Source organism: Physeter macrocephalus, chromosome 4 (genome assembly GCF_002837175.3).
Source record: "Physeter macrocephalus isolate SW-GA chromosome 4, ASM283717v5, whole genome shotgun sequence".
Lineage (NCBI taxonomy): Eukaryota > Metazoa > Chordata > Mammalia > Artiodactyla > Physeteridae > Physeter > Physeter macrocephalus.
Window position 1 is genome coordinate 123,842,076 of NC_041217.1, and position 24,621 is coordinate 123,866,696.

The 24,621-nt window shown below is 34.7% G+C and overlaps 1 protein-coding gene across 2 annotated transcripts in view; it reads left to right on the forward strand.

The window, feature by feature from the left end:
* The window catches only part of ANKRD13C (ankyrin repeat domain 13C), an 83,114-nt gene that overhangs the window by 49,744 nt on the left and 8,749 nt on the right, over positions 1 to 24,621 (forward strand). For both annotated transcript variants that reach the window (XM_007104393.2, XM_007104394.4), the window contains 6 exons: positions 3,787 to 3,931; positions 9,922 to 10,053; positions 13,246 to 13,407; positions 19,229 to 19,308; positions 20,529 to 20,627; positions 23,456 to 23,556. In XM_007104393.2, coding sequence (XP_007104455.1) covers positions 3,787 to 3,931; positions 9,922 to 10,053; positions 13,246 to 13,407; positions 19,229 to 19,308; positions 20,529 to 20,627; positions 23,456 to 23,556 — 719 coding nt within the window. The remainder of the gene's footprint in view (positions 1 to 3,786; positions 3,932 to 9,921; positions 10,054 to 13,245; positions 13,408 to 19,228; positions 19,309 to 20,528; positions 20,628 to 23,455; positions 23,557 to 24,621) is intronic.

Consider the following 24,621-nt stretch of genomic DNA (forward strand, 5'->3'; position numbering starts at 1 on the left):
GTATTCATATCTATTAGTATATTTATATATACATAAAATTTTACATGTCTGTATCTTATAAAAATCCAGAATATTAATTTGAATATGTAAGGGTCTAGAACTAGAGATGTCTTAAAAGGTTATCTCATATAAACTCTTCATTTTATAGATTAGAACGTTCTGACAAGTGAAGTGATTTTTATGAACATATTGCAAATTAATAACTGAGCCAGGACCTCTCTGACTTCCTGTCAGATCTTATCATGTCATAAGGCAGAAATTTAAAAAAATCAACTCTTTATGAGATTTATTATTCAATATGTTGAATTATAATGAAGAGATAACCTTTAGATGGAAGTAAGTTCTAGGGTCATTATTCTCCAGCAAAATTCTATTAAGGTAGAAGTTTCTGTGATTTTGTTTTTAAAAATAACCTCCTCAGATGTTTCTGATGATGAAAGTATTCATGCACATTAAATTCATGGTCATTATAGAAACCTTGGAAAGTACAGAAAAGTATAGATAAAAAAACTAGGAAAGGATTTGATAATGATGTAGATTTAATTCAGTAGCCTATTGTTAGCAATATATAATGGTTATCAAAAAATTATCAGTTTAAAAATGCTTAATATAGGTGCTTGCCATAGTTAGTAGATAACTTGGGAGAATAGTATTATCTTCCATGTGCTACTTTAACTAAAGGTTAGTTTTAGTTCTGTTTGATTCTTAAATTTAGGAGAAAAGGAGCTTCTTTCTTTTAAAAAATTGTTTCACATTTATATATGACTTTTAAAAGTAAATGACGTGATGCATATTACCTAATAAATATAGATGATAAAAAAACCACAAAATGGTTAAGATAGAGACATGAGAATAAGAGGCTGAGAGGGAATAATTGTGTCAAAGAATGTAGTTTAAGGGAAGCTACTGCAGTTTAGCAAGACTCTGAAACCTGGGACTTACCAGCAGCCGAGGTTGAGGGAGAAATGTGACAGGTTCAAAGTGCTAGTTATCAAACAAAGTTTACTAGATTAATGGAGAAGCTGCATTTTAGGATGTATGGCAAAGGTTTTTTGCATAGATGAAGAATTATTTTAAAGAAAAAGAAGTTTATTAACATTAAAAACTTTCAAATTTAAACATCAGGAGATGATTAGTTCTTTCAAACATCACTTCAAATGAATTTTACTTGTATCTCATGACAGCTATGTGATAATTTAAAGTATCTTCTTTGGGAATTCCTTGGAGTTCCAGTGGTTAGGACTCCACGCTTTCACTGCCAAGGGCACGGGTTCGATCCCTGGTCGGGGAACTAAGATTCTGCAGGCCGTGTGGACAAAAAAAAAAAAAAAAAGTATCTTCTTTGTTGTCAAAGAGAAATTAATACTTTAGTAGAAATAGGAAAGTGTGGGCAACTTTATTGTTCAGAATACTAACAAATATTTTCACTGTTAATAATTTTGAGGTTATATATAACCACTGACTAAAATAATCATTGCAAACTTTCTCAGTCAGTCTCTTCCTATTTCAAGTAGGCCCTATTTCCTTTTCACTGTTACTTGGGCATTTTTCAAGTTTTGATCTGAAACAGAACATGTTCTACTCAAATCTTTGCATTTGTATAAAGAAGTTTTTGTTCTTCATGGTGAATTACATGGCAAAATTAAAAGTATTTAGGCTTATAAGCTGAAAGCCAAGGACTAGTTAATACATTAAAATATCATTGTGATAAATTATATAAAAAATTATATTATAAATTATATCATTTTGATAAATTAGATTTAAGGGCTCAGATGTTGCCAGTGTCAGTCTGTCTTTGTCTCTCTGTCTCTCTGTACATCTCTTCTCTCACTATTCCTACCCCCACCCCTTGCAACCCACTACTACTCTCACCCAGGATGGGCAAGAAGGGAATGGAGGCAAAAGACTGTTCTGGCCCTTTTCTTCTTTTTTTGTGGGGTATAGAGTTCCCTGGTAGCTGAAGCTTGGAGTCCAAATAGGCCACACATATAAAATGATCTGTTCGTTTTTTGAGACTTCAGTAGCCCACATCTTATAGAGGTAGGGGATAAGCCCCTTTTACTGGCATTATTTTCTCTTACGCCACATGTACAAGCAATAGCAGGATGTGTTTAGTAGTACAGGCACCAGTAGTACAGTAGCAGGCCACTGGAAGTGGACCAGGGGCTAGAATTCAACTGTAAAGCAGCAGGTAGAGTTCACTCATATAGGAGTTGGTTTTTTTTTTTAGGACTTCTTATTCGGTTCTGAGGGGTGTGTATATTTTATATGGCTCAGAAAAGAGCCTCTTATACATAGGATAACCATATTTCCCTGTTCACCTCTGTTATCCTGGTAAAATTATTAACAGTATCACCTTCACCTTTAAAAACTATTAGTTTTGGTGATAAATTATATGTAACCCTAGTTATTCTTTTGATGCAGCATGGGAAATATGTTCCATTTTTCAGCTTTTCCTATAAAGGGAAACCAAAAATGCCCACTCACATTGCCTTATCTATGGTGAGAACTGAAAAACCTACAAAGTAATGAGTTCTTATATTGCATTAGAAACTCAGTAGCCAGGTGGATCTCACAAAGACTTAAAGGAGTTTCCTTGGGCATGATCAGAATCTCTTAACAGCTGTGAGAACCTATTTCTTAGATTAAGTACTGTGTTTTGAGCAATCATTCAGAGATATGCTGATGTGGTGATCTCCTACAAAGCCTTGTGCAGGATTGAAGCACTTCAGGGTACTTGTGAACTTTTCCATTCCATTATTCTCCCAAATTTCAGCAAGTAGTGATTTGTAGATTTTATTTGAGACCAACCCACTGGGTCGACCATGCCAGGTCTTGGTTACAATGAGCACAACAAACATACAAGTGTGTGAGTCCATGAATATTTGCCACAGGAATGATCCATAATGTTTTCAGGCTGTGGAGATGTTGGAAAAGAAAATGCTGGGAAAAAGAATGCTAATCTGAATCTGGGAAGTCAAGCAGAAAGGCCAAGAATTTAGAGTAAGTTAAATGGTTTATCGAGTTGAAGGATGAAGCAAGGTTTGGTACCAAGCATAAGCATAGATGCAGATCATAAGGACAAGACTGTGGACACACAGTCCTTAGTCTAAGAATGTGGTCCGTCCATGGCTATACCTCTCTTATATACAATTGACCTTTGAACGATACCGTTTTGAACTACTTGGGCCCACTTATACATAGATCTTTTTCAAGAAATATGTACTACAGTACTACATGATCCAAGGTTGGTTGAATCTGAGGATGTGGAAATGTGCATACGGAGGGCCGACTGTAAAGTTACATGTGGAGGGGATGGGGGTCAGCGCACCAAACCCTGGTGTTCAAGGGTCAGCTGTACTCTGCTGAGCTAGCAACTTGGTCTTGAAGGTATCAATCAAAGAATGTTAGACAGGTCTGCTTTCCTTTTCTGCCCTTCCCCCTTGAAGTAACTTTTATGGAGTAGCTACAGTATAGGAAATGGTAGAGAATAAGGGTACAGTTAGAGAAATGCATCAACAATGAGGAAACAACCTTTTTCTTGCTGGATTAATGAAATATATATTCATAAAAATGAAATATAGATAAAATTGAATATATATTTAAATATTCTTTTGGTATTTTTTAATGAGATATTTTAAATTTAGCTTTTATCTATAAATTTGACTTTGAAATATGGTATTAGCATCTTAGTTTGAGTTTAGAAGGAGCAAAACTTGTTTAATTAATATGAAGTTTTATTGAAATTTCATTTGTCAGAATTTCTCATCTATCCATCTTTCACAGGCTTGACACTACTCTCATAGACTTTACTGACATGAAGTGCCAACGAGGGGATTTAAGCTTCATTTTCAATGGGGATGCGGCACCCTCTGAATCTTTTGTAGTATTAGACAATGAACAAAAAGTTTATCAGCGAATACACCATGAGGTGAGCATGTTGTCTTATCAGTATTCCTGTAAATGGTTTAAAAAAGTCTGTAGGGACTTCCTCTGTGGTCCAGTGGTTAAGACTCCGCCTTCCAATGCAAGGGGTGAGGGTTTGATCCCTGTTTGGGGAGCTAAGATCCCACATGCCACAGGGTGTGGCCAAAAAAATAAAAGAAGTCTGTGTATGCAACCAAGCCTCGGTGTAATTGTTTTAAAAGGCATAAGGCATAATTGAGATGGTTCATTCCTAAAGCTTTCATTTTCTTACCTCTAGTTTTTTAAAAAAGTTTTATCATCTATTCTCTATCCTGACTAATCCACTGAGTCTGTTTGCTCGTAATTCACTGATGATCTCCTAGTTAAATAAACCCTAACTTCTCATAGTTCTCATTTGTTGAAACTGTTCTGGCCCTATCCCCATTTATCTTCCTATCTTAGTTTCTTTTATTGTTGTGAACCATCTCTGTCTCTTTAATAGGAACACCTCTCTTGGCTCTCTGTACCGTTTTACTTTTCCCAACTCTTTGGCCACCTTTCTTTTCTCCGTCTTTTCACTCTTAAAGTACAAAATTATACGCCTTCTAAACACCATATCTCCATGTTGGAATTGCCTCCACAACGACCTTTGAGAGACCATATTAACCATTATCTTATATCCGTTGTTCCCTGAATGCTTATAAACCAAAGAAAAAGCTTTTCTAATATCTATATATATCACTGATAGCCCTACAAATATTTTTAGGTCAATATTTTGTTTTGTCACTGTGGCTTTTATTTTTCACCATTGCCTTTCCTTACGTTTACCACATCTTGTGACCCCTTCCTCAACATCTCTTAAGATTAGACCCTCCTACTGTCATATCTGTTGACAAGACCTTAGTTACCTTGTATGTGTACTATTGAAATAAATAGTTTCTTAACTGGCACTGAGCAAGGAAGATTTGGATTCGAAGAGAAGAAAAAAAGACATTCCTTGTGGGGGAAACAGGCTGAGTAAAGTCAGGGAAGTAGGACTAAGAAAGGTTTATTTGGGAAACAGAAAAGCAAACTCTCTGACTGCAGTGAAGGTTTCTCTTACTGAGCATAGGAACATGGTTTATGGAAGGCCTTAACAGCCAGATAAAATAATTTAGGATCTGTTATAGTTGGTAATAGAGAGTCATAGATTCTTAAACAAGGTATTGATTTGATCAAAAAGTAATTTAAATGAATTAATCTTATATATATAATAGTTTTTTGACTTTTCCTCCTTCCCTCTCTTCCTCAAACATTTATCAAGGACCTAATAAATGCTAGACACTGCTAGGTGCTATGGATAGTGGCATTGTATTAATAGTATACAGTTTGTCTCTTGGTATCTGTGGGGGATTGATTCTAGGAATCCCAAGGATACCAAAATCCACAGATGCTCAAGTCCCTTTTATAAAATGGTATAGTATTTGCATATAAGCTACACACATCCTCCCATATACTTTAATTCATCTCTAGATTACTTATAATACTTAGTACAGGGGCTTCCCTGGTGGCGCAGTGGTTGCGCGTCCGCCTGCCGATGCAGGGGAACCGGGTTCGCGCCCCGGTCTGGGAAGGTCCCACATGCCGCGGAGCGGCTGGGCCCGTGAGCCATGGCCGCTGAGCCTGCGCGTCCGGAGCCTGTGCTCCGCAACGGGAGAGGGAATACTTAGTACAATGTAAAGCCTAGGTAAATAGTTGTAAATACAGTGTAAATACCTTGTAAATAGTTGCCTGCATGGCAAATTTAAGTTTTGCTTTCTGGAACTTTCTGGAATTTTTTTTTCTCCAAATATTTTTGATCCTTGGTTGGTTGAATCTGCAGATGCGGAACCTGCAGATATGGAGGGCCAACTGTATATCAATTACTATCATATATTAAGCATTAAATGCCAGCATACTGGGACTATAATCTAAATACTTTAAAGCTCTTTTATTAAATCCTTAAAATAACCTGTCTAAATAGTACCATCTCTATTTATTTTATAGATGAAAAAATTGAGGCTTATAAATGTTAAATGATATCGCTAAGATCACACAGCTAGTATGCAAGATGGATTGGAAAAGGGAGAGAATGGAAGGGGGGAATATATGTGTTTTTATGGCTATAGGCATACTTCGCTGTATTGCGCTTCACAGATATTGCGTTTTTTACAAATTGAAGGTCTGTGGCAACCCTGTGTTGAGCAAGTCTATTGGTGCCATTTTTCCAACAGCATTTGCTTACTTTGTGTCTCTGTTTCACATTTTGGTAATTCTCGAAATATTTTGACTACTCTACCAGCAAACAGATTATGACTTGCTGAAGGTTCAGATGATGATTAGCATTTTTTAGCAATAAAGTTTTGTGTTTTTTTTTTTTAATTTATTTTTTGGGTGCGTTTGGTCTTTGTTGCTGTGTGTGGGCTTTCTCTAGTTGCGGTGAGCCAGGGCTACTCTTTGTTGCCGGTGCGTGGGCTTCTCATTGCAGTGACTTCTCTTGTTGCAGAGTGCGGTCTCTAGGCACACGAGCTTCAGTAGTTGTGGCACATGGGCTCAGTAGTTGTGGCTCAACGGCTCTAGACCACAGGCTCAGTAGTTGTGGCGCATGGGCTTAGTTGCTCTGCGGCATGTGGCATCTTCCCGGACCAGGGATCAAACCTGTGTCCCTTACATTGGCAGGCGGATCTTAACCACTGTGCCACCAGGGAAGTCCCAGCAATAAAGTATTTTAAAATTAAGGTATGTACCTTGTTTTTTTAAGCATGATGCTATTGCACATTGAACGGACTACAATACAGAGTAAATGATGGTGGTGCCACTGATAGAATTGGGACATTTGGAAAAGGAAACAGGTTTGGGGTTTTAGATGACCTTCATATTGAATCTGTTGCTAAAATCAGTGTATTTGTTTCAACCCTCTCTTTATATAGACTTCTCTGAAGTATTTGCTATTATCAGTAACTCAGTTCTGAAAATTTGCATTTCCTTGTGACTTGACCTTGATCATTAGATGTTCTTTTCCCATATCTCCTTCTTACTCTCTTTTGCGTGTTTCCTTTTCTCTGCTCACTTCTTGAATATTGATATGCACTTGATGTTGTTCTCATTTTTACAAATTGCCAGAATAATCTCTTCCATTCCCACAGCTCTCACTACCTCTTATCAGTTGATAGTTCACAAGTATATATTTGTAACTCAGATCTTCTGAGTGGGGACCTATCTATTTAAATGCCTAATGGATATCGTGTGTGTCCCCTAGGTACCTCAAAATTTAGCTTATTTAAGACTTAACTCATTATTTTCCCTTTAAGGTACCCGTTCTCCCATTTTCTTTCCTTTGGTGATTGACATCATTCTCTGTTCAGCGAGAAAAATTGGAGGTTTTTTTTGACATCTTTTCTTGTATTCTCACGTTTCCTAATTAGAGAACATGTGTGGTTATTCTTGTCTCCCTCATGTCTTATAATTATCCCTTTTTTATTCATGCTGTTATTGCCATAATTTAGATATTCATTATGTCAACTGGACTGTCACAAAAGTCTCATAAATGATCTTCCTGGCCCCCTTCTTGTCTGCTTTAAAATTATTTCACATATTGGAGATAGGTTGAACATTGAAAACAAATTCATGACACTTGTCTTCCTTAAAGACACTTTAAAAGTTCCCTATTGCCTGAAGAATGAAATCCAAGTTCCTTAGCATGCTATGGTTCCTTCTGTGACCTGGCTTTTGTTCACTTTTCCAGCCTTTTTCTTACCCTGTTATCATAGATACCTTCATGCTGAACTCTTGGCAGGTTTTTCCAGGCTATTTAGTGTTTCATTCCTTTATTCATATTGTTTCCAATTCTGGGGATACCCTTCTTCTTGTACCCTCACCCTGGTGGGACACCTACTTAGTGTTACTTCCTCATCTGCCAAGTGACCATTGTTTTCTTGATGTTCTCACTAAATCTGGTACCATAGAGCTTCTAATGCTGTTTTTGTCTGTATGGCTTTCTTCTTTTTTTGGGCTAAGCTTCTCAGAGGTTTGGGGTTCTTTTAGTTGTAGTCTCTGGTACCTAATACTGCATCAGTACATTCTAGTTAGAGTTTGGCAGAATCTTTCTGTAAAGGGAGAGAGTCAGTATTTTAGATATTTAAATATATTTGCAGGTCTTATGGTCTCTGTCACAACTACTCACCTCTTCTGTTATTAACATAAAAGCCACGATAGACAATATATAAATGAATGAGTATGGCTGTATTCTAATAAAATTTTACTTGAAAAACAGATGGTGGACTGGATTTGACTGCTGGCCATAGTCTGCTGACCCTTATTCTAGACTCTCATATATGTACTAAATAATTCTAATTCTTAAGTTTTAAATAACAGCAGGATAGCTAACTGGGCAATAGATGAGTTGGAAAGATAGTACTAAAAGAGAAGCCAAGAGATTAAGGCTAGTAGTGTAAGTATTAGCTGATGTTATAGTATCAATGAGATCACCAGTGGTCTGGTATTTAGGGTATATGTGTGTGTATTTTTTGTCTAAAGTAATACAGAAATGCTAGATTTTGAGCAATAATCCTCAAGGCAGGGAATGCTTGCTTGTTTTTTATCCTAATATGTATACATAAGTAATAATTGTTCATTAAATGTTTGTTGAATGAATGTAATTAACAACAGGTCTTTTTCAATGATGTGGTTAGGAGATAGTCTGTGATTTACAGAAGAGTTGTGTTTCAAAAGTTTATTTGAAATTGGGATGTTTGAAACTTAAGGCAAATTTCTTCATAGGTAGTGTTGTATATAGTGTTGTTCCCAGCTAGTACATAAAATCCTAATTGATTTGTAATATATTTACATCATGATGGTTAACAGTTCTGTACAATCTATGCCAGTCAAAATTTCTCTTTAGGAAATGGTGTTCAGAATTAGTTTGGGTTACCAGGAATACATTTTCACCTGTTAGAGCCTTAGCATTAATGTCAAGATTTTCTATCCCTCACTTGTAAGGGTGAAGGAAATGGGCTATATCTGGGTGAAAGTTTGTGGTGACGAATAGAAAATGGGCCTCTTGGGAATCTAGAAATCAGGAGGTAGGGAAAATAGAGCCTGTAGTTATTGTAAACCTTATGGATGGTTCTCATTCTCCTGTCAACTGTCTAGGTTCTGCCTTTTTTCTCCCTCTTTTCTTTGGATTCTGGGGTCCTAAATATCAGAGAATCTCTCTTGGCCTATTATATTTAGAATAGAACTTCATCTAATACTCATTTACTCTTCTGTACCTGGTCTCTTAGTTTTCTGTCCCTGAAACAAGCACAAAGCTTTCTCTTTTAAAAAATAATTATCGATCAATTATTTTATGCCAGCACTGGGGAATATGTTGAAGCAAGGCTGCTAATTGAGTTTGGAAATTATGGGTTGATATTTATGGATTCCTTTTCTTTCTATAAGGTGTATAGAGAACATCCCATGTGGCCTCCTTTCCTTTCTTTCCTTCCTTATCCCCTCTCTGCTTTCCTCCTTCCCTTCCTTCCTTCCACTTAAAACTATTGGGAAAGAAAGGCTCATAGTGGTGGCTCTTTAGATTAAAAAGAACTAAAGTAAGATTCATCTATACTTAAAGAAAACAAAACCTTCTTACAGGCATTTTGTCTCAGACCTGTCTACTTAATTCTTAAAGTAATCTTTCACAATTACTCTGCATACTTTGTACTTCTGTAATGGGTAATCTAGTATTGTTTCCATTACATATCTGGAAGAGTGTGAGTACACTTTTTATGTGTCCTGTATTTTTAGATTCATAATTAGTTATAATTCTAACTTATTTAGTTATATGAAGTTTACACTTCTGTAATTGTTTTTAGAGTAACTAGCACTTCACATTTTTTTAGAATTGGTCCTTTTTGGTTTTTGAAATCTGTAATGTTTTAATTGTTGACATTTTCATATGTGGCGCTAATAACCTTTGAAAACCTAGATTCTTATATTTACCTGTTGCCCCCACCCCAGGAATCAGAGATGGAAACAGAAGAAGAGGTTGACATTTTAATGAGTAGCGATATTTACTCTGCAACTTTATCAACCAAATCAATTTCTTTCACGCGTGCCCAAACAGGATGGCTTTTTCGGGAAGATAAAACAGTATGTGCAAATCGAGATTTTTATACTTTAAAAATTGTTTAGTATTTAATGTTGCCAAAATAATGTGATGGAAATGCAGGTAGAAAGAAGTATCTTACTTACTTGTTTTCAAGTAGTTTATTCTCTTCTCCTTGAATCCAAATAGGGAATTATATTGGTTGGTTACAGAGTTGGAAGATATTCTTACAGAATCCAGGAGAGAAAGTTTAGTTCATTTGAATTTTATGTTGAAAAATATTCTTGTTGTTAGTTGCCTTGTTATTATACAGGGAACAATGTCTTCACATGGTTCCATTATATTTCTAATGCTTTATTTTTTAGGAAGACCACAAAGAAGGATATACTTTTAAATTCATTTCCCTGGACCTTTTTTCTTTCTTCTTTTAGAATTTTAAACTATTTACTTACCCAGTATCTGTCCCTCAGTATTCCATTTATTTGACTAAAATTAAATAAGCTTACATTTCTATAACACTGTAATTAAATTAAATCTCAGTGGCGGTTTCCCCATTAGTGAATTGTAAATTCTTTCCATAATTCCCATTTCATCTGTCAGCAAGAGGTTATATAATATATAATATTTCAAATATAATATATTCAAAATATATTCAAACATTTTTTAGTTGGATGTATGAAGAAGCATCTTATAAAATTTTAAAGTCAAGGATAAGTAACACATTAGGTAAGGGCCAAGATTTTAAGAATTCTATTTATCTTTTATTACACACAGTAGAAATGAATATATCCTCATTAGAAAGACAAAAATAGCCTGTAATAGTCAGGGTTCTTTGAGAAACAAAATCAGTAGGAGTTCTATATCTCTCTGTGTATGTGTATATATCTTCATATAGATGTATATATACCTATAGACAGAAGGAGAGAAGGGTGAGGGTGAGGTTGATTTATTTTAAGGAATTGGCTTATGTGAATGTAGAGGCTGGTAAGTCTGAAATTTGTAGAGCAGTCTAGCAGGCTGGAAATTCAGGGGAGAGTTGATATGGTCTTGAGTTTGAAATCTGCAGGCTAGAATCTCAGGCAGGGTTTCTGTGTTGCAGTCTTGAGGCAGAATTGCTTTTCCTTTGGGAAACCTTAATCTTTGCTCTTAAGGCCTACATTTGATTGGATATGGCCTTTCCATATTATGGAGGGTAATCTGCTTTACTTCAAGTCTGCTGATGTAAATTTTAATTAATCTAAAAAATGCCTTCGTGGAATTCCCTGGTGGTCCAGTGGTTAGGACTCAGTGCTTTCACCACTGTGGCCTGGGTTCAATCCCTCGTTGGGGAACTAAGATCCTGCAAGCTGCACAGCACAGCCAAAAAAAAAGAAAAAGCCTTCGTAGCAACATCTAGCCTGGTGTTTGATTGAACAGTTGGACATCATAGTCTAGGCAAACTGACATAAAATTAACCACCACACAGTCTTACACATAAAGCTGAAAAATCTCCCTTGACCACTACTCACAATCCCAGAGTCCTTTGCAGAAGGTTATCCAGCTGTATATCCCCCAGACCTTTCTTTATGCTTTATGTACATAAATATCTATCTATAATAATATTTAGCTTTAGTTGTTGATAGGTTTATTTTTCATAAAGTGTCATTTTATCTATTGTTTTGCAACTTTTTTCCCCCAATACCTTAGAAGTGTTTTCTTTTCAGTAGTATTACTTCGTTCTTTTTAGCAACTGCATAGTATTCCATAGTGTGGATATATTGTAATTTATTTATCCAGTCTCTTATTTTTGGACATTTAGATGGACACACATTTGTGTCCAGTTTTCTCCCACTATAAATGATGTTATGTTTACTATCCTTTTACATGCCTTTGCATTGTCTTTTATAGATAGCAAGAAATGGAATGGCTGGATTATGGGGAATATACATTTAAATTTTTTATTGATATGATTTATTTTTAATAAATGCTTTTTCATTATAAGATTTCAAAAATTGATCATTATCACTTGAGTGTTTCCCAACCACAGAAAAATTCTCACTGTGAGATCTAGGTTCATCAATTTTCCTCTCTAAGCCTATTTGGCAACAAGTAGCATTATAGGATTCCCAGTTGGGAGATCCTACATTGCAATCCATTTGTTGGCTTGAAGTCTTATTTGTTTGTACTCTGTTCTTCTGGACAGCATTAGAAGGATCACTTCAAGAGAAGATAAAAATTGAAGCTGCTGTTCATCTAGTGCTACTGCTAAGCAGCTCAAAGCTCTTGAAGAGTGTCTAGGTGATCTTCTTAAATCTTTGACAGGTAAGGAGGGAGTCAGTAATGCTTATGGTTCCCATTTTGTAGGTAGAAACAGGTACAGAATGCCTTGCTTTCTAATGACTGGTAAGGAAGCCACCAAAAGCAAGGTGGAAATGGAAGCAACAATAAACACTTAGTTTTGGAATGCCAGAAAACAGCAGCAAGAGGAGAGCAAGTGATCTGCATGCAGGTAGAAATGGGAAGCTTGTTTTCAGTAGTTACAGATCATGTTTTTTGAGGTAAGGTATTTCATACTCTGACCACCTGTGGGTCTGAAAAAAGGTGAAGGTTAATGTTGAAGGAGCCCTCTTTTCTTGATGTCCTTTTAATCCATTTGAGTTTCCCTATCCCCAGTCCATAATATAAATACATTATATTGATGAGCAAAACTACTTGGTTTTTCTCCCTTTGTTGAAAGAAGCAAGCAACTGTAAGTTGAAGTTTGGGCCTATTAGAGAATATTGGAACAGGTAATTAATTTTAGTTGTACTAGAAATTTTTATGTGACTAAGACTATTTCTTTTTATTCCATTTTTTTCTATCTATAAAATGGGAACATTAATTATCCCTGACCCCTCCTTGTAACTCATGATATTTGACTATTAGCCTAAATTAAGTTGTCAGATAGTTTTGTGCTACTTGGGAGTAGATTCTAAAGGAATACTATGTGTTGTTTTTACTTAGACTTAGTTCATTTGCAGATTAACTACCATACATCTTGTGTGTTTTAAATTTTCCTTTACAGATTTGAAATGTGTAATTTTATGTATTTTTTAGCTTAATAGAATGTATAAGATAATTTGATAATTTCAAGTACCAGAGGAATATTTTATTTACATCTAAATGTTATATGTTTATGAAGAAACTGTGTATTACTTTGAAACAAAAAAAAATCTAAGATAAACTTTATTATTTTGAAATATTTGATTTTGTTTTAGGAAAGGGTAGGAAACTTTTTGGCCGACTTTTATCTGGTGAATGGACTTGTTTTAGAATCAAGAAAAAGAAGAGAACATCTCAGTGAAGAAGATATTCTTCGAAATAAGGCCATTATGGAGAGTTTGAGTAAAGGTGGAAACATAATGGAGCAGAATTTTGAGGTATAACTTTTACTTTTCTTAATTTATAATGTTCTAAAGAGAGAGGGGGTAGACTTCATTCCTGGCATTCAGTGAGTTTATATAAGTATGCTCATAGGTTTTGTTTACTATGTATCACCTTTTATTTTTCTGTGATACGGTCTTTGGTGATTTTTTGTGAACCTGTTCTTGATCTTTGAGGCTTCACTAATAAATAGATTAAAATCGTTTTGTAAGCATGAAACCTGGTGTTAATTTTTAATCCATGTCCCTTTGCATATATTCCTTTTCCTACTTCACCAACTGAAATCTTCTGCTGCTTTGAAGACCTGGCTAAAAATCTACCTACTTTATGAAGTCATTTCTAGCCTATACCTTCCCATAAATTTTTAATTCAGTATGTATTTATTGAAAACATGGTACATGCAAAGAATTGTGTGACAGTAGGAAAAGGGAAGGGAAATCAAGGAAATACATAGCTATATGAGACAAGGTAATTTGGCTCTATATTCTTATTTCCCTAGTAAGATGAATTGGAGGGTTTCTTAAATTTATTTTTTATTTTAACAATTATAGACTTTAAAACCAGAAAAAAGAAGATTCCCAAATGTTAACATTTTACTACATTTTTTATAGCAGTGTTTATTAGGATTGGGACCCTATAGTGGATTATGAATTCAATTTGTGGGCTGTGACCCCCACTTTTTTTTTTTTTTTGAAGTAGAATCTAAATTCAGATAATAAGGAAAAACTAGAGCACATAGTATGGGTCCTTATTACTTTATGAAACAATAGTGTCAGGGGTGTATGTTGTGTCTACTTGCATATGTGTGACTGCTGGGTTATAGTGTATAATGTGAGTCACAGTCAGAAAAAGATGAAAGGCTACTATGAGGAGACTTGAATTCCTTGAATGTTTAGCCTCTCCCCTGTGGTATTGTGCCAGATTACATTTTCAGGATAGACAAACTTTTCAGAATAGTATGCCAGGTCTCAACTAATTCATGGTATATATTTTTGACAATATTTTTTATTGTAAAATTTAAGTGCTCAAAAATTCTTAAGTTATGGATACTTGCTCCTCCACTTTTGGTGCTTTTTTCCACTTTGTTCTAACCAATTATTGTTGGAGGGGGGAGTAATGCCCCATTTATACCTTAGACAGTCATTGATAAAAGCATTAATTGTATGCCAGCTATATATACAGAATATTGAGTTAAACTCTATTAGTGATTATGTATTTTTTTAAAATATAAAATCAAAATAAGAATATATAGATATAAAATACATAAATGTGTTAAACTTCCAGAAACCTTTGCCGTATAAAATATTAGAATTCAGCAAATCTAGCAATAAATCAAAACTATTTCTTATATGCTTCAAGGAAAACAGGCATTAAAAGTTTGCATTTAATTATATAGGAAAGGTTTCATGTCATTTTAGTTACAGAGCCTACTGACTTAGGGAAATAAACTTAGAAAGCCATCTGGTGTCCTGTGGCAGCCTTCATGTCTTCCTGTTTCATTAGATAGTTATGGGAACAGTATAGTGGGAACACTGATGGGTTCAGCTGTGAGTATCAGTATATAACAAAGGATCAATTAGAATAAACATAAACTAAGAAAGACCTTATTAAAATATATTAACTGATATTCGTAATGATGAAGTAAAGTGCTCAGTGGAAGGTTAAATTAGATTCATTACAATCTCTACTAAGATGGGGAATGTATAATGTATAGTTTAGAAAGAACTCTATTGGAAATAGTAGAAACTGCTTAGAGAATTTTATTACCTGAAAAAATATACTTATATGACATGCTGCATTATCTAATCATGCCAGGAAAATGAGTCTTTACTATGCTAATATATATATGATTTTATATATATATATATATATATATATATAAACACATCAGTTATAGCCAAATGTATATACAGGTATTAAATATATATAGGTATTAAATAGACTGGAAGCAAGAGTAGACAAATTTTAAGCAGTGTTCTGAAAGAGAAATTGACCATGATCTGCTTAGTTAGATAGATTTGGGTGGAGGTGTGATTAACCTTTGCTATGGTTCTGGGTTGGAGCATCAGTGGTGAAAGTTTTCAGTCATTTCTTCTGTTTGTTACAGCTTCTTTTAGCTTGTCTGCCTTTTGCAGGATCACAAGACACTGTTTTACCTAATGTTTTGCCACAATATTTATGACAGTCACTACCTATTAAGCCCATTTGTCATTCTATTAATAGCCATTGCCACATGCCATACTATTGTGTGTAGTATCACATTTTATATATCATATTTGGTATTGGTTATGATATAATTTTGGCTGATTATAACAGTAACTTAAACAAAACAGGAGTTTCTTTTTCTCTCATGGAAAAATCTGAGTTTATATGGTTTCTTTGCTCTGTGAGTTAATCTCAGACCTAGCCTTGTTTTTTTTTTTGGTCTTATTTCTCTACCATTTCTAGGATCTGGCCCTCCTTCATATGGTATACGATGTTTTATTACCTGTTTAGCATTCCAACCATTAGGAATGATAATTCCTAATAGTAATTAGGAAAGAGAGGACATGCCTGTTCTGTTTGAGTACCCAGTCCGAAGTTGCATACATCACTGCTCAAATCCCATTGGTTAGAACTTAGGTATAACTAATTTAGCTAGCTGTAAAGATATCTAGAAGTCTTTAATCTAGGAAGTCATGTGTCCAGCCAAAAATTGGTAGGGAGGTTCTTTTACAACAAAGAACAGGAGATAGATTACTGATTGAGTAGACAATTAGTATTCTCTAATGTCTCATTGTTAGATACATACCTGATGCTTCAGTTACCACATAAACACTAGTAACTGTCACCCAATATATACCTTCAATTCTGACCTGTCTCTTAATCACCAGATCTGTAGTATTTTGCCTACCTCCACTTGGATAAGCATAGGTATCTAAGATTTAGTATGTTTAAATTGGATCAATTTTTTCATTCTTCTTATTTTCTCTGTCTTGAGTGGTAACACCATTATCTACTACCATTACCCAAACCAGCAATCTGAAATTTGTCCTTGGACTTCTTAGCTTTCCTTACCTCTGTGTCTAATCGATTACAAAATCCTAAAGATCTCGTGAATCTATTTCTCTTCTTGCATTTTGAAATTGCTATCATTTCTCATTTGGATTACTGAGATAGCTTCCTAACTTACTCACTGCTACCAGATGACCTCTCTGAAATAGATTGAACTATGTAAAGCCTCAATAACTAAAATGTATAGAATATTTACTATGTGTCAGGCACTATTTTAAGTATTTTATGTTAACAAGTCAGTTTTATCCTTACAACGACCCTCTTGAGGTTATGTAGTTGACTAAACTGAGACAAAAGAGGTTAAATAATTTGTCCAAAGTCAGCTAGTAATTGGAAAAGCCAGGATTTGGTCAGTCTGGCTCCAACGTTTGTGTTCTAAAACATATTGCTTAAAATATTTGTTCATTGCTTTCTGAGTAAAATACAATCTACTTAGTGCACAAAACCCTTTCAAACTACTTTTTCTCCTCTGTGTCTTGCCCTCTTACCTTGTATCTTGCTATTTTTCCTTCATGTTTGCTACACATGAAGGGAAAAATAGTACCACACTTGTAGTTTCCCAGTACAGCATGCTTTTTCTCACCATTGTACTTTCCTCAATGTCCTTCATTTGGTTATTTTGTTCTCTTTCTTTTAGACTTCTCCACCAGGAACCACCATTGCTGGCACATCTTTTTGGCTACCCCAGTCTGGGTCAGAGAAACCTCTTCTCAGTGCTTTTATGCCATCCTCTTGATCCCTCTATCATAGCACACCCATCCTGGATTATAATTATCTACTTCCTGTGTGTCTCTTTGTAAACTTCTCAAGGGCAGAACATCATCTTTCATATTGCCTGATGCTCAAAAACTTGTTAGTTTCCTTTCTTCCCCTATTCTTCTGTTGCTACTCAGAGATCATCAATGATTTCTAACCAACAAAATCTATGGCCTTTTTTTCAGGCTTCTTTCCGTTTAAAGTCTTTGTTATGATATTGAAACAGTCTTTTCACTTCCATGATACTTGTCTTGCATCTTGTCATGATACTTGATTCTTGTATCTTGTCATGATACTTGATACTTGATGCTCTGGTTTTTTCTTCTCCCTTATTGATTAATATCTGGCTCCCTTCTGTCCTCTCCGCCCTCCCCCCTGGCAAATCTGTGTAGGTTTTCGGAGTCAGTCATCAGTCCTCTGTTTTATTACTTTTCATTTAGTCAGAGAATTCTTAAACCATTATCTCTAAATATGATTTCTCTCCTTTTCTTTTTGTAACTGCCCTCTAGGAACTTCCCAGCATAAAATAGTTACTATTATTTACTGAATCCTTTATACTGTACTAGGCACTAAGCTTTTCCATACACTATCTCCTTGAATTCTTAACTATGAGTTGGGTGGTCATAGTCCCATTTTGCAGGTGAGTTAAATTGACAATAATGTAAATAACATGATGCCCCAATTCACAAAACTACCAGGTAGTGGAGCTGGGTGGGATTCCAGCTCATTTTTGTGTCTTCAAAATCCTTGATTTTAACAACTCTAATATGCTGCCTATTAACATCTTAAACTCATTATATCCAAAACTATACTTCTCTGAATGGGACCCTCTCCCAGTGTTACTGTTCATTTTGTTATTTATGTGTCTTTCACTTATTGCCCTTTTGCTCTACAGTTTGTGTTGTTGGTTTTTCCTTAGCAATGTTCGATTTCTACTGCCACTCCCTTAGTTCTTTATTGCCAATTCATCCTATAGTGATCCAAGCTCTTAGTTAACAAAGATGAGGTGTAAATTTTAAATCTGATATGACCTTTACCACTGTTGTTGATCTCCCTTTTGAACTTTCCTCCCTAGTTCAAATCAATTTAGTGTTTTCACTGTTAATTCTCTCTGTCCAAAATATTCTTTTTATTTTCTTTTCATTTAAATTTGAGTCTCAATCCCCTAGTCTCGATTTATTGTCTATAGAAAACTGCTTTCTTTTCTGAACCCCTGTATTACTCAGTTTTTTGTAAGCTCATTTGATCTTTAATCATTTAATACTTTGTATTCCTGATTAACTATTCATGTTTGTATGTGTTTTTTCTTTCCAACTTTGAATTGTAAACTCTGTGAAGTCAGGATTAGTTTTTATACTTCTCTGTAGTTCCCACGGTCAGCATCTAGCATAATGCCAGGGACATTTTAGATGATTAAAACATCGAATGGGGCTTCCCTGGTGGCGTAGTGGTTAAGAATCCGCCTGACAATGCAGGGGACACAGGTTCCAGCCCTGGTCTGGGAAGACCTCACATGCCACGGAGCAACTAAGCCCGTGTGCCACAACTACTGAAGCCCGTGCTCCACAACAAGAGAAGCCACCACAGTGAGAGCCCGCGCACCGCAACGAAGAGTAGCCCCTGCTCACTGCAACTAGAGAAAGCCCATGCACAGCAACGAAGACCCAACACAGCCAAAAATAAATAAATTAAAAACAAAACAAAACAAAACCAAAACAAACAAAAAAGACGAATGGATTTTACTACTTTGACACTTTTCTTTTTATGTGAGATTTAAAAAATGATAATAAATATTATTGATGGAGCTTAAATCACCATGGAAGTATCTCAGAATAACCTCTTAAAGCATTATATTGAAGAGATTAAGTAGATTATAGTTTATTGTATGTTTTAATTTTATATTTAAAAAAATATAATTTTCTTTTCTCCCTCCCTCTTCGTCTCTGTCTCTGTTTCTCTCTCTTTCTTTCTTCCTCTCGCCCCCTCTCTGTTTGTATTTTTTGGCAGCCAATTCGAAGACAGTCCCTTACTCCTCCTCCTCAGAACACTATTACATGGGAAGAATATATATCTTCTGAAAATGGAAAGTAAGTGTTGTTTTGTTTGTTTATATATTCTTTGGTTTTTAGAAAAAACAATTTGTAAAAACATGAATATTTAGGCATAAATTTTTTTTTACAGAGAATTATTAGTATAGTTTCATCTGAAGCAGTTCTTTTTCCTTTTAAAAATATGGATGAAGCATGATGAGGGAGAAGGATCCCCAGTTAATTCTCTTTTTGAATAAGTTGTAGAGCCTTCTTCTTTTTACATCCCTCTTGCCAATTTATATACACCAAAAAACCTATAGGACATTGTTCTAAGGAAATATGAGGACTTGCCCAATGCAGTTGCTTATTTGAGTTTTTGCACTGTATGATGAACTTTACATTCTGTTATTATCCAGAGTCTTTTGCAAGGTATGTAAGGCTGCTCATTGTTTACCTACTTTTTGCCTTTCCAAGCTCATCTCCTGTCGTCATCTCTTTGTTTCAGCCTGTGCCAGACTACTTCTTAGTATCCTTACCCAAGACGTTTGCTTAATGTTATATTGCTAATACTTAGTAGAGTACTTAGTACATGGTTTTGTATCCAGTAAATACTTATTGAATAAAAGAATGATGAATTAATGGTTTATTTTGAATGAATAAATAAATAAGAATTTTTTTCTGGCTGACCATGTCAAAGAAAATACAGTCCTTTGCAGAAAATATTCTTTTGGTGGAGAATAAAATATTACCTACCCTCATGCTTAGTAAGAAGTTGTCTTTTTTTATGTTGAAAAGTTTATTGTTATACTTTTTCTAACTTCTCTGTTTCCATCTTATAATATTCTACAAGTAGTGTAAAATTCTGTATTCTTTATATCACTTCTTATTGATCAGTGCTGAGAACCATACACAGTAAGAGATTGAATTGAATAAGTGATTTAAAAGACATAAAATATTTTTAAAGTTTGTTTTTTTCTATGGATTTGCTTTGTTATTAAAAATAGTGATTATTAAAATTCAATATGAAATTTTCTGGGTTTTGATCATATTCTGAACTTTTATGCTTTGCTATTTTCTTTTTCTTGTTACCCTTGTCTCATTTATTATACATGTTTCATTCCCTTTTAGCATAATTTTATTTCTATCAGAGTAAGAAAAGTTGAAATACTAATGAATGTCATTGGAAGATGACAGATTCTTCTTAGGAAGATGACAGCATGTGGAAAAAATTTCCTAATATTTTCTTTCTTTCTTTCTTTTTTCCTTTTTCATTTTAGAGCTCCTCATCTGGGTAGAGAACTGGTGTGCAAAGAGAGTAAGAAAACGTTTAAAGCCACAATAGCCATGAGCCAGGAATTTCCCTTGGGAATTGAGTCGTAAGTTTGTTATTAACTGCACAAATTTATGAAAGAAGCTATTAAACTCTAAGGGCTATAATAATGTTGGCATCTGAGTGGTGCATTTGAGTCCTTTGAAATGTAAAAGCAAATAGCCATTGCTTTGACAGTGTGTCGTGCTCCCTTCTAGAAATTTTCCAGCTCACAAAATATTAACATTTTATTTTAACCAGATAAATTTTCGAATAATTATTTTTTAATTACAAAAGTAATACATGAATACATGCTTATTGTGAAAAACTAACAGTTTGGAAGTTTATAGAATAAAAATGGCAGTTTTCTTTCACTTCAGGTAAATAACAGGTAAATAACTCCTGTATTTTTGTCTAGATTTTTTCTGTTTTTTTAGAATTTTTTATAAAAATGGGGGAACAGTCTACATTTTGTTCTGTTAGTTCCTTTTTTTCTTTTAAAAGTGAGTTATCTTGGAGTTCTTACAGTAAGTACATTATTATATATTTTTTTCTTCTTTCCTTGGTATTTTGTGGTATTGATGTACTGCCATTTATTTTATCATCCCCCTACTGATAAACATTTTAATTATTTGTAGTTTGTCACCCTTATAAACAGTACTCCTGGAGTACTTGAATATATCCTTCCAAACCTGTATTCATCAGATGCTCATTAAAAATATCGATTTGGAGAGATGGGTGGAATTCCCGAGGTGGGTAGCTAGAGCCAATTCTGACAGAACTGTACCTTTAGGCTTCTCACTAAAGTAGGGGATGAATTGAAGTGCTAGGCTTTCCCTTGTAGATCCTTTCACTTTCAGTCTGGCCTAATACATTAAAAAAAAAAATTCTCACGGAAGAGAGCAGGACCCTTCTTTTCTACAAATTGTATGCACATCTCATACTCCTCAATAGCCAAGCTTTGGAAGAGTAGATAGAATTTGGTATACAGTCCTCAAGTTATTGATCAAAGAGGGAAATAAATAAGTAGTTCTCAGAAGATGCGGGAAGGGAGTTAGCCATACATACAAATCTGCATAATTTATCATATCTTGGACCCAAATGACTCCAAGATGCACCAGATATATACTCTGATGAAGAAGAATAATGTGGCAAATTATAAGATGCTCTCAATTTTAGGAGTTATCCCAATTTCAGAGATGTTAATATGTGAAAAAAAAAAAGGGTATTTTATTTATTTATTTATTTATTTTTTAAAAAAGTGTATTTTAGAATTTATAAAATGTGGAATTATAGCCATTCCCCCTGGAAAAAGTAAAATAGGAATATAGATAGCATGTAAAAGCCAGAAAAAGAACTCATTCTAGAATAAAATATAAGTCAAAGAACAGAAGAAAATTCCTTGTAAATACTATAGTAAAACATAAAAAGAACATGAAATTGGTAAACTAGATCACTCTAAGATGAGATGATAAGACAATAGAATGAAATGAAAGGGAGATTATAAAGCTAAGGAAATAAGTAAAACACTAAATAGCACATTGCAAAACAAATACAGTAGAAAAAACAATGAACAGGATAGATGTGACCAAAAATTAAATTTTTATAGCTTATAGTGAATCCAGTGAAAGAAGAGGTTAAAGAAATTTGAGAAGTAATATTTATGGAGGAGAGTGGTTCAATATAAGGATAATTGCTGTTCCACTTAAATAGAAAGCCTCCAAAATGTAAACAAAATAGTATTCAAAATATGATAGAAGAAAATTTCTCTGTATTGAAGAACTAAATCTGTAGCCTAACATTAGGCTCCAAGAAAAATTGATAGAGAAGGATTAGTAACAATGATTATATTGATTAAACGATTGTATTTCAATTGTTAATAGAGAGCTCTAAAGGCATTCAGGCAAAAAAGGGTAAAAAACAGCCTGGCCTTACATTTTTTCACATCTTGACATTGCTGAGGCAAAGAAAGTGTCATCTGATAGTATATCTAGGTAAGATGTCATTTACATATCAAGGCAATTGAAAAGGACACAGAAGAATTCAATAAATATAGCAGCCATGGGCCTTTTTTTTTTTTTTTTTTTTTTTTTTCGGTATGCGGGCCCCTCACTGCTGTGGCCCCTCCCGTTGCGGAGCGCAGGCTCCGGACGCACAGGCCCAGCAGCCATGGCTCACGGGCCCAGCCGCTCGGCGGCACGTGGGATCTTCCCGGACCGGGGCAGGAACCCGCGTCCCCTGCATCGGCAGGCGGACTCCCAACCACTGCGCCACCAGGGAAGCCCATGGGCCTTTTTTGAAAGAAAAATACTACTACTTGAAAATGAAATTCGTCCAACCAAAGGATGAAAGAAGTTATAGTATAATGACTAACATAATACTGAATGCTAAGAGACCTCGTGAAATTGTAGTTAAGAGGGAAAGATTATAAACTGAAATTTTATGCCAGTCGGATTTCCCTTTAGTATGTGAAAAGAAACACTGAGTTATCAAATCTATAAGAAATCAAGGAATAATAAGTACATAAGAGCCCTTCACACACACAAAATTGACAGTGAAATTCAGGCATCCAAACAATGAGGCTAATTAAAGAACTTGGGAATTTGTAGACTTCAGGAAGAAGACTAGTGTAAGCCTTGAATCTGCTGAAATATAGATCTAAAATCAACAACTGTGGAAATTATGGCTGTGCAATAAAATGTGAAAGTTATAAAATTTGACACAGTGAAAAGAATAATAAAACAAAAAATCAGGAGGTAGAAGGAGGTGTCATTTTCTCATCTTTAACATCTGGAAGTCAGTAATACTGTGTAAGTTTGAAGCATATAGTTATAAAACAACATAAAGACACAATGAAATCAATTTGAAAAATTTTTTTCTTTTTCCATTTTTCAGATTATTGAATGTTTTGGAAGTAATAGCTCCCTTCAAGCACTTTAATAAGCTTAGAGAATTTGTTCAGATGAAGCTTCCTCCAGGCTTTCCTGTAAAACTAGGTAAGAGAAAAATTTTCATGTAAGTTCAGTGTCTATTAGAAATATGGAGCTGTTTACTAACATTTAAGAAGAAGAAATATGCTTTGAAGGAAAATGGGTTTCCTAGTTTATATTTTTATATGGTTTTTCTGTAATTACGTGCATTGATATTCATGTTTTGTCAAATATATAAAATTCCTGATGAAAACTCTAATTCTACTTGATTTAAGTCATATGTAAGGGATATACAAATATTTCATTCAAGAGGGTGTGGGTGAACCTATGATGCACTGTGATAATGTTTTAATGCGAAATATAGGGAGACTGGATTTTAGCCCCAATTTTCAGCAGACTCTGAGTTTCTGAATAGTGGGAATGTTTCTGTTGTCAACAGTCATTATTCAGGGATACAGCAATATTCATTACATTTTATTTTTCAGTCTTAAATGTGTAAACTTAATTTCATTTTAAACAATGATCTTTCAAAACAGTAAACTCTCATTTTTGTATATATTTATCTTCTTAACTATATTAGAAAACTGAGAGCAAGACCCTATTTACAGGTTCTTTAGGAGTTGAGGTTTAGATTTAGCATTGATTTAAGCTCCAGGAGGGCCTTCAGTACCATCCATTGATCCAGCCACCAAATATTTAATCAGTGCCTGCTGTGAACTGGACCCTTTTCTATGCGGGGGATGAGAGAAAGCAAAAAGCCCCTGCCCTTTTGGTGTTTACATTATGGATGGGGTGGGGGGATATTATATAATAATATAACTTTTATATAATTCCTCTGATATATTTTATCTTGTTTCACTCAGTATTACTGAAACCACATCTCAGAATAATTAGGCCAAAATGCTTTACTCCCAGAAGTAATGCTTTTATTGCTAAAATTAAACTCGACCTTCTCAACTTTCCAAATTTGGGAATACATTTTGTGAATTAAAATTGATTTTAAAACATGTTTTAACTATGTCATTCTAGATTTCCTTTGTGATGTAAAAGCACTGGGAACCCAGTGTCTACTTGAGTAAACCAGTGATAAGATTCTAGGCAGAAACTGTTAGAAAACTAAAGCTGAGCGTT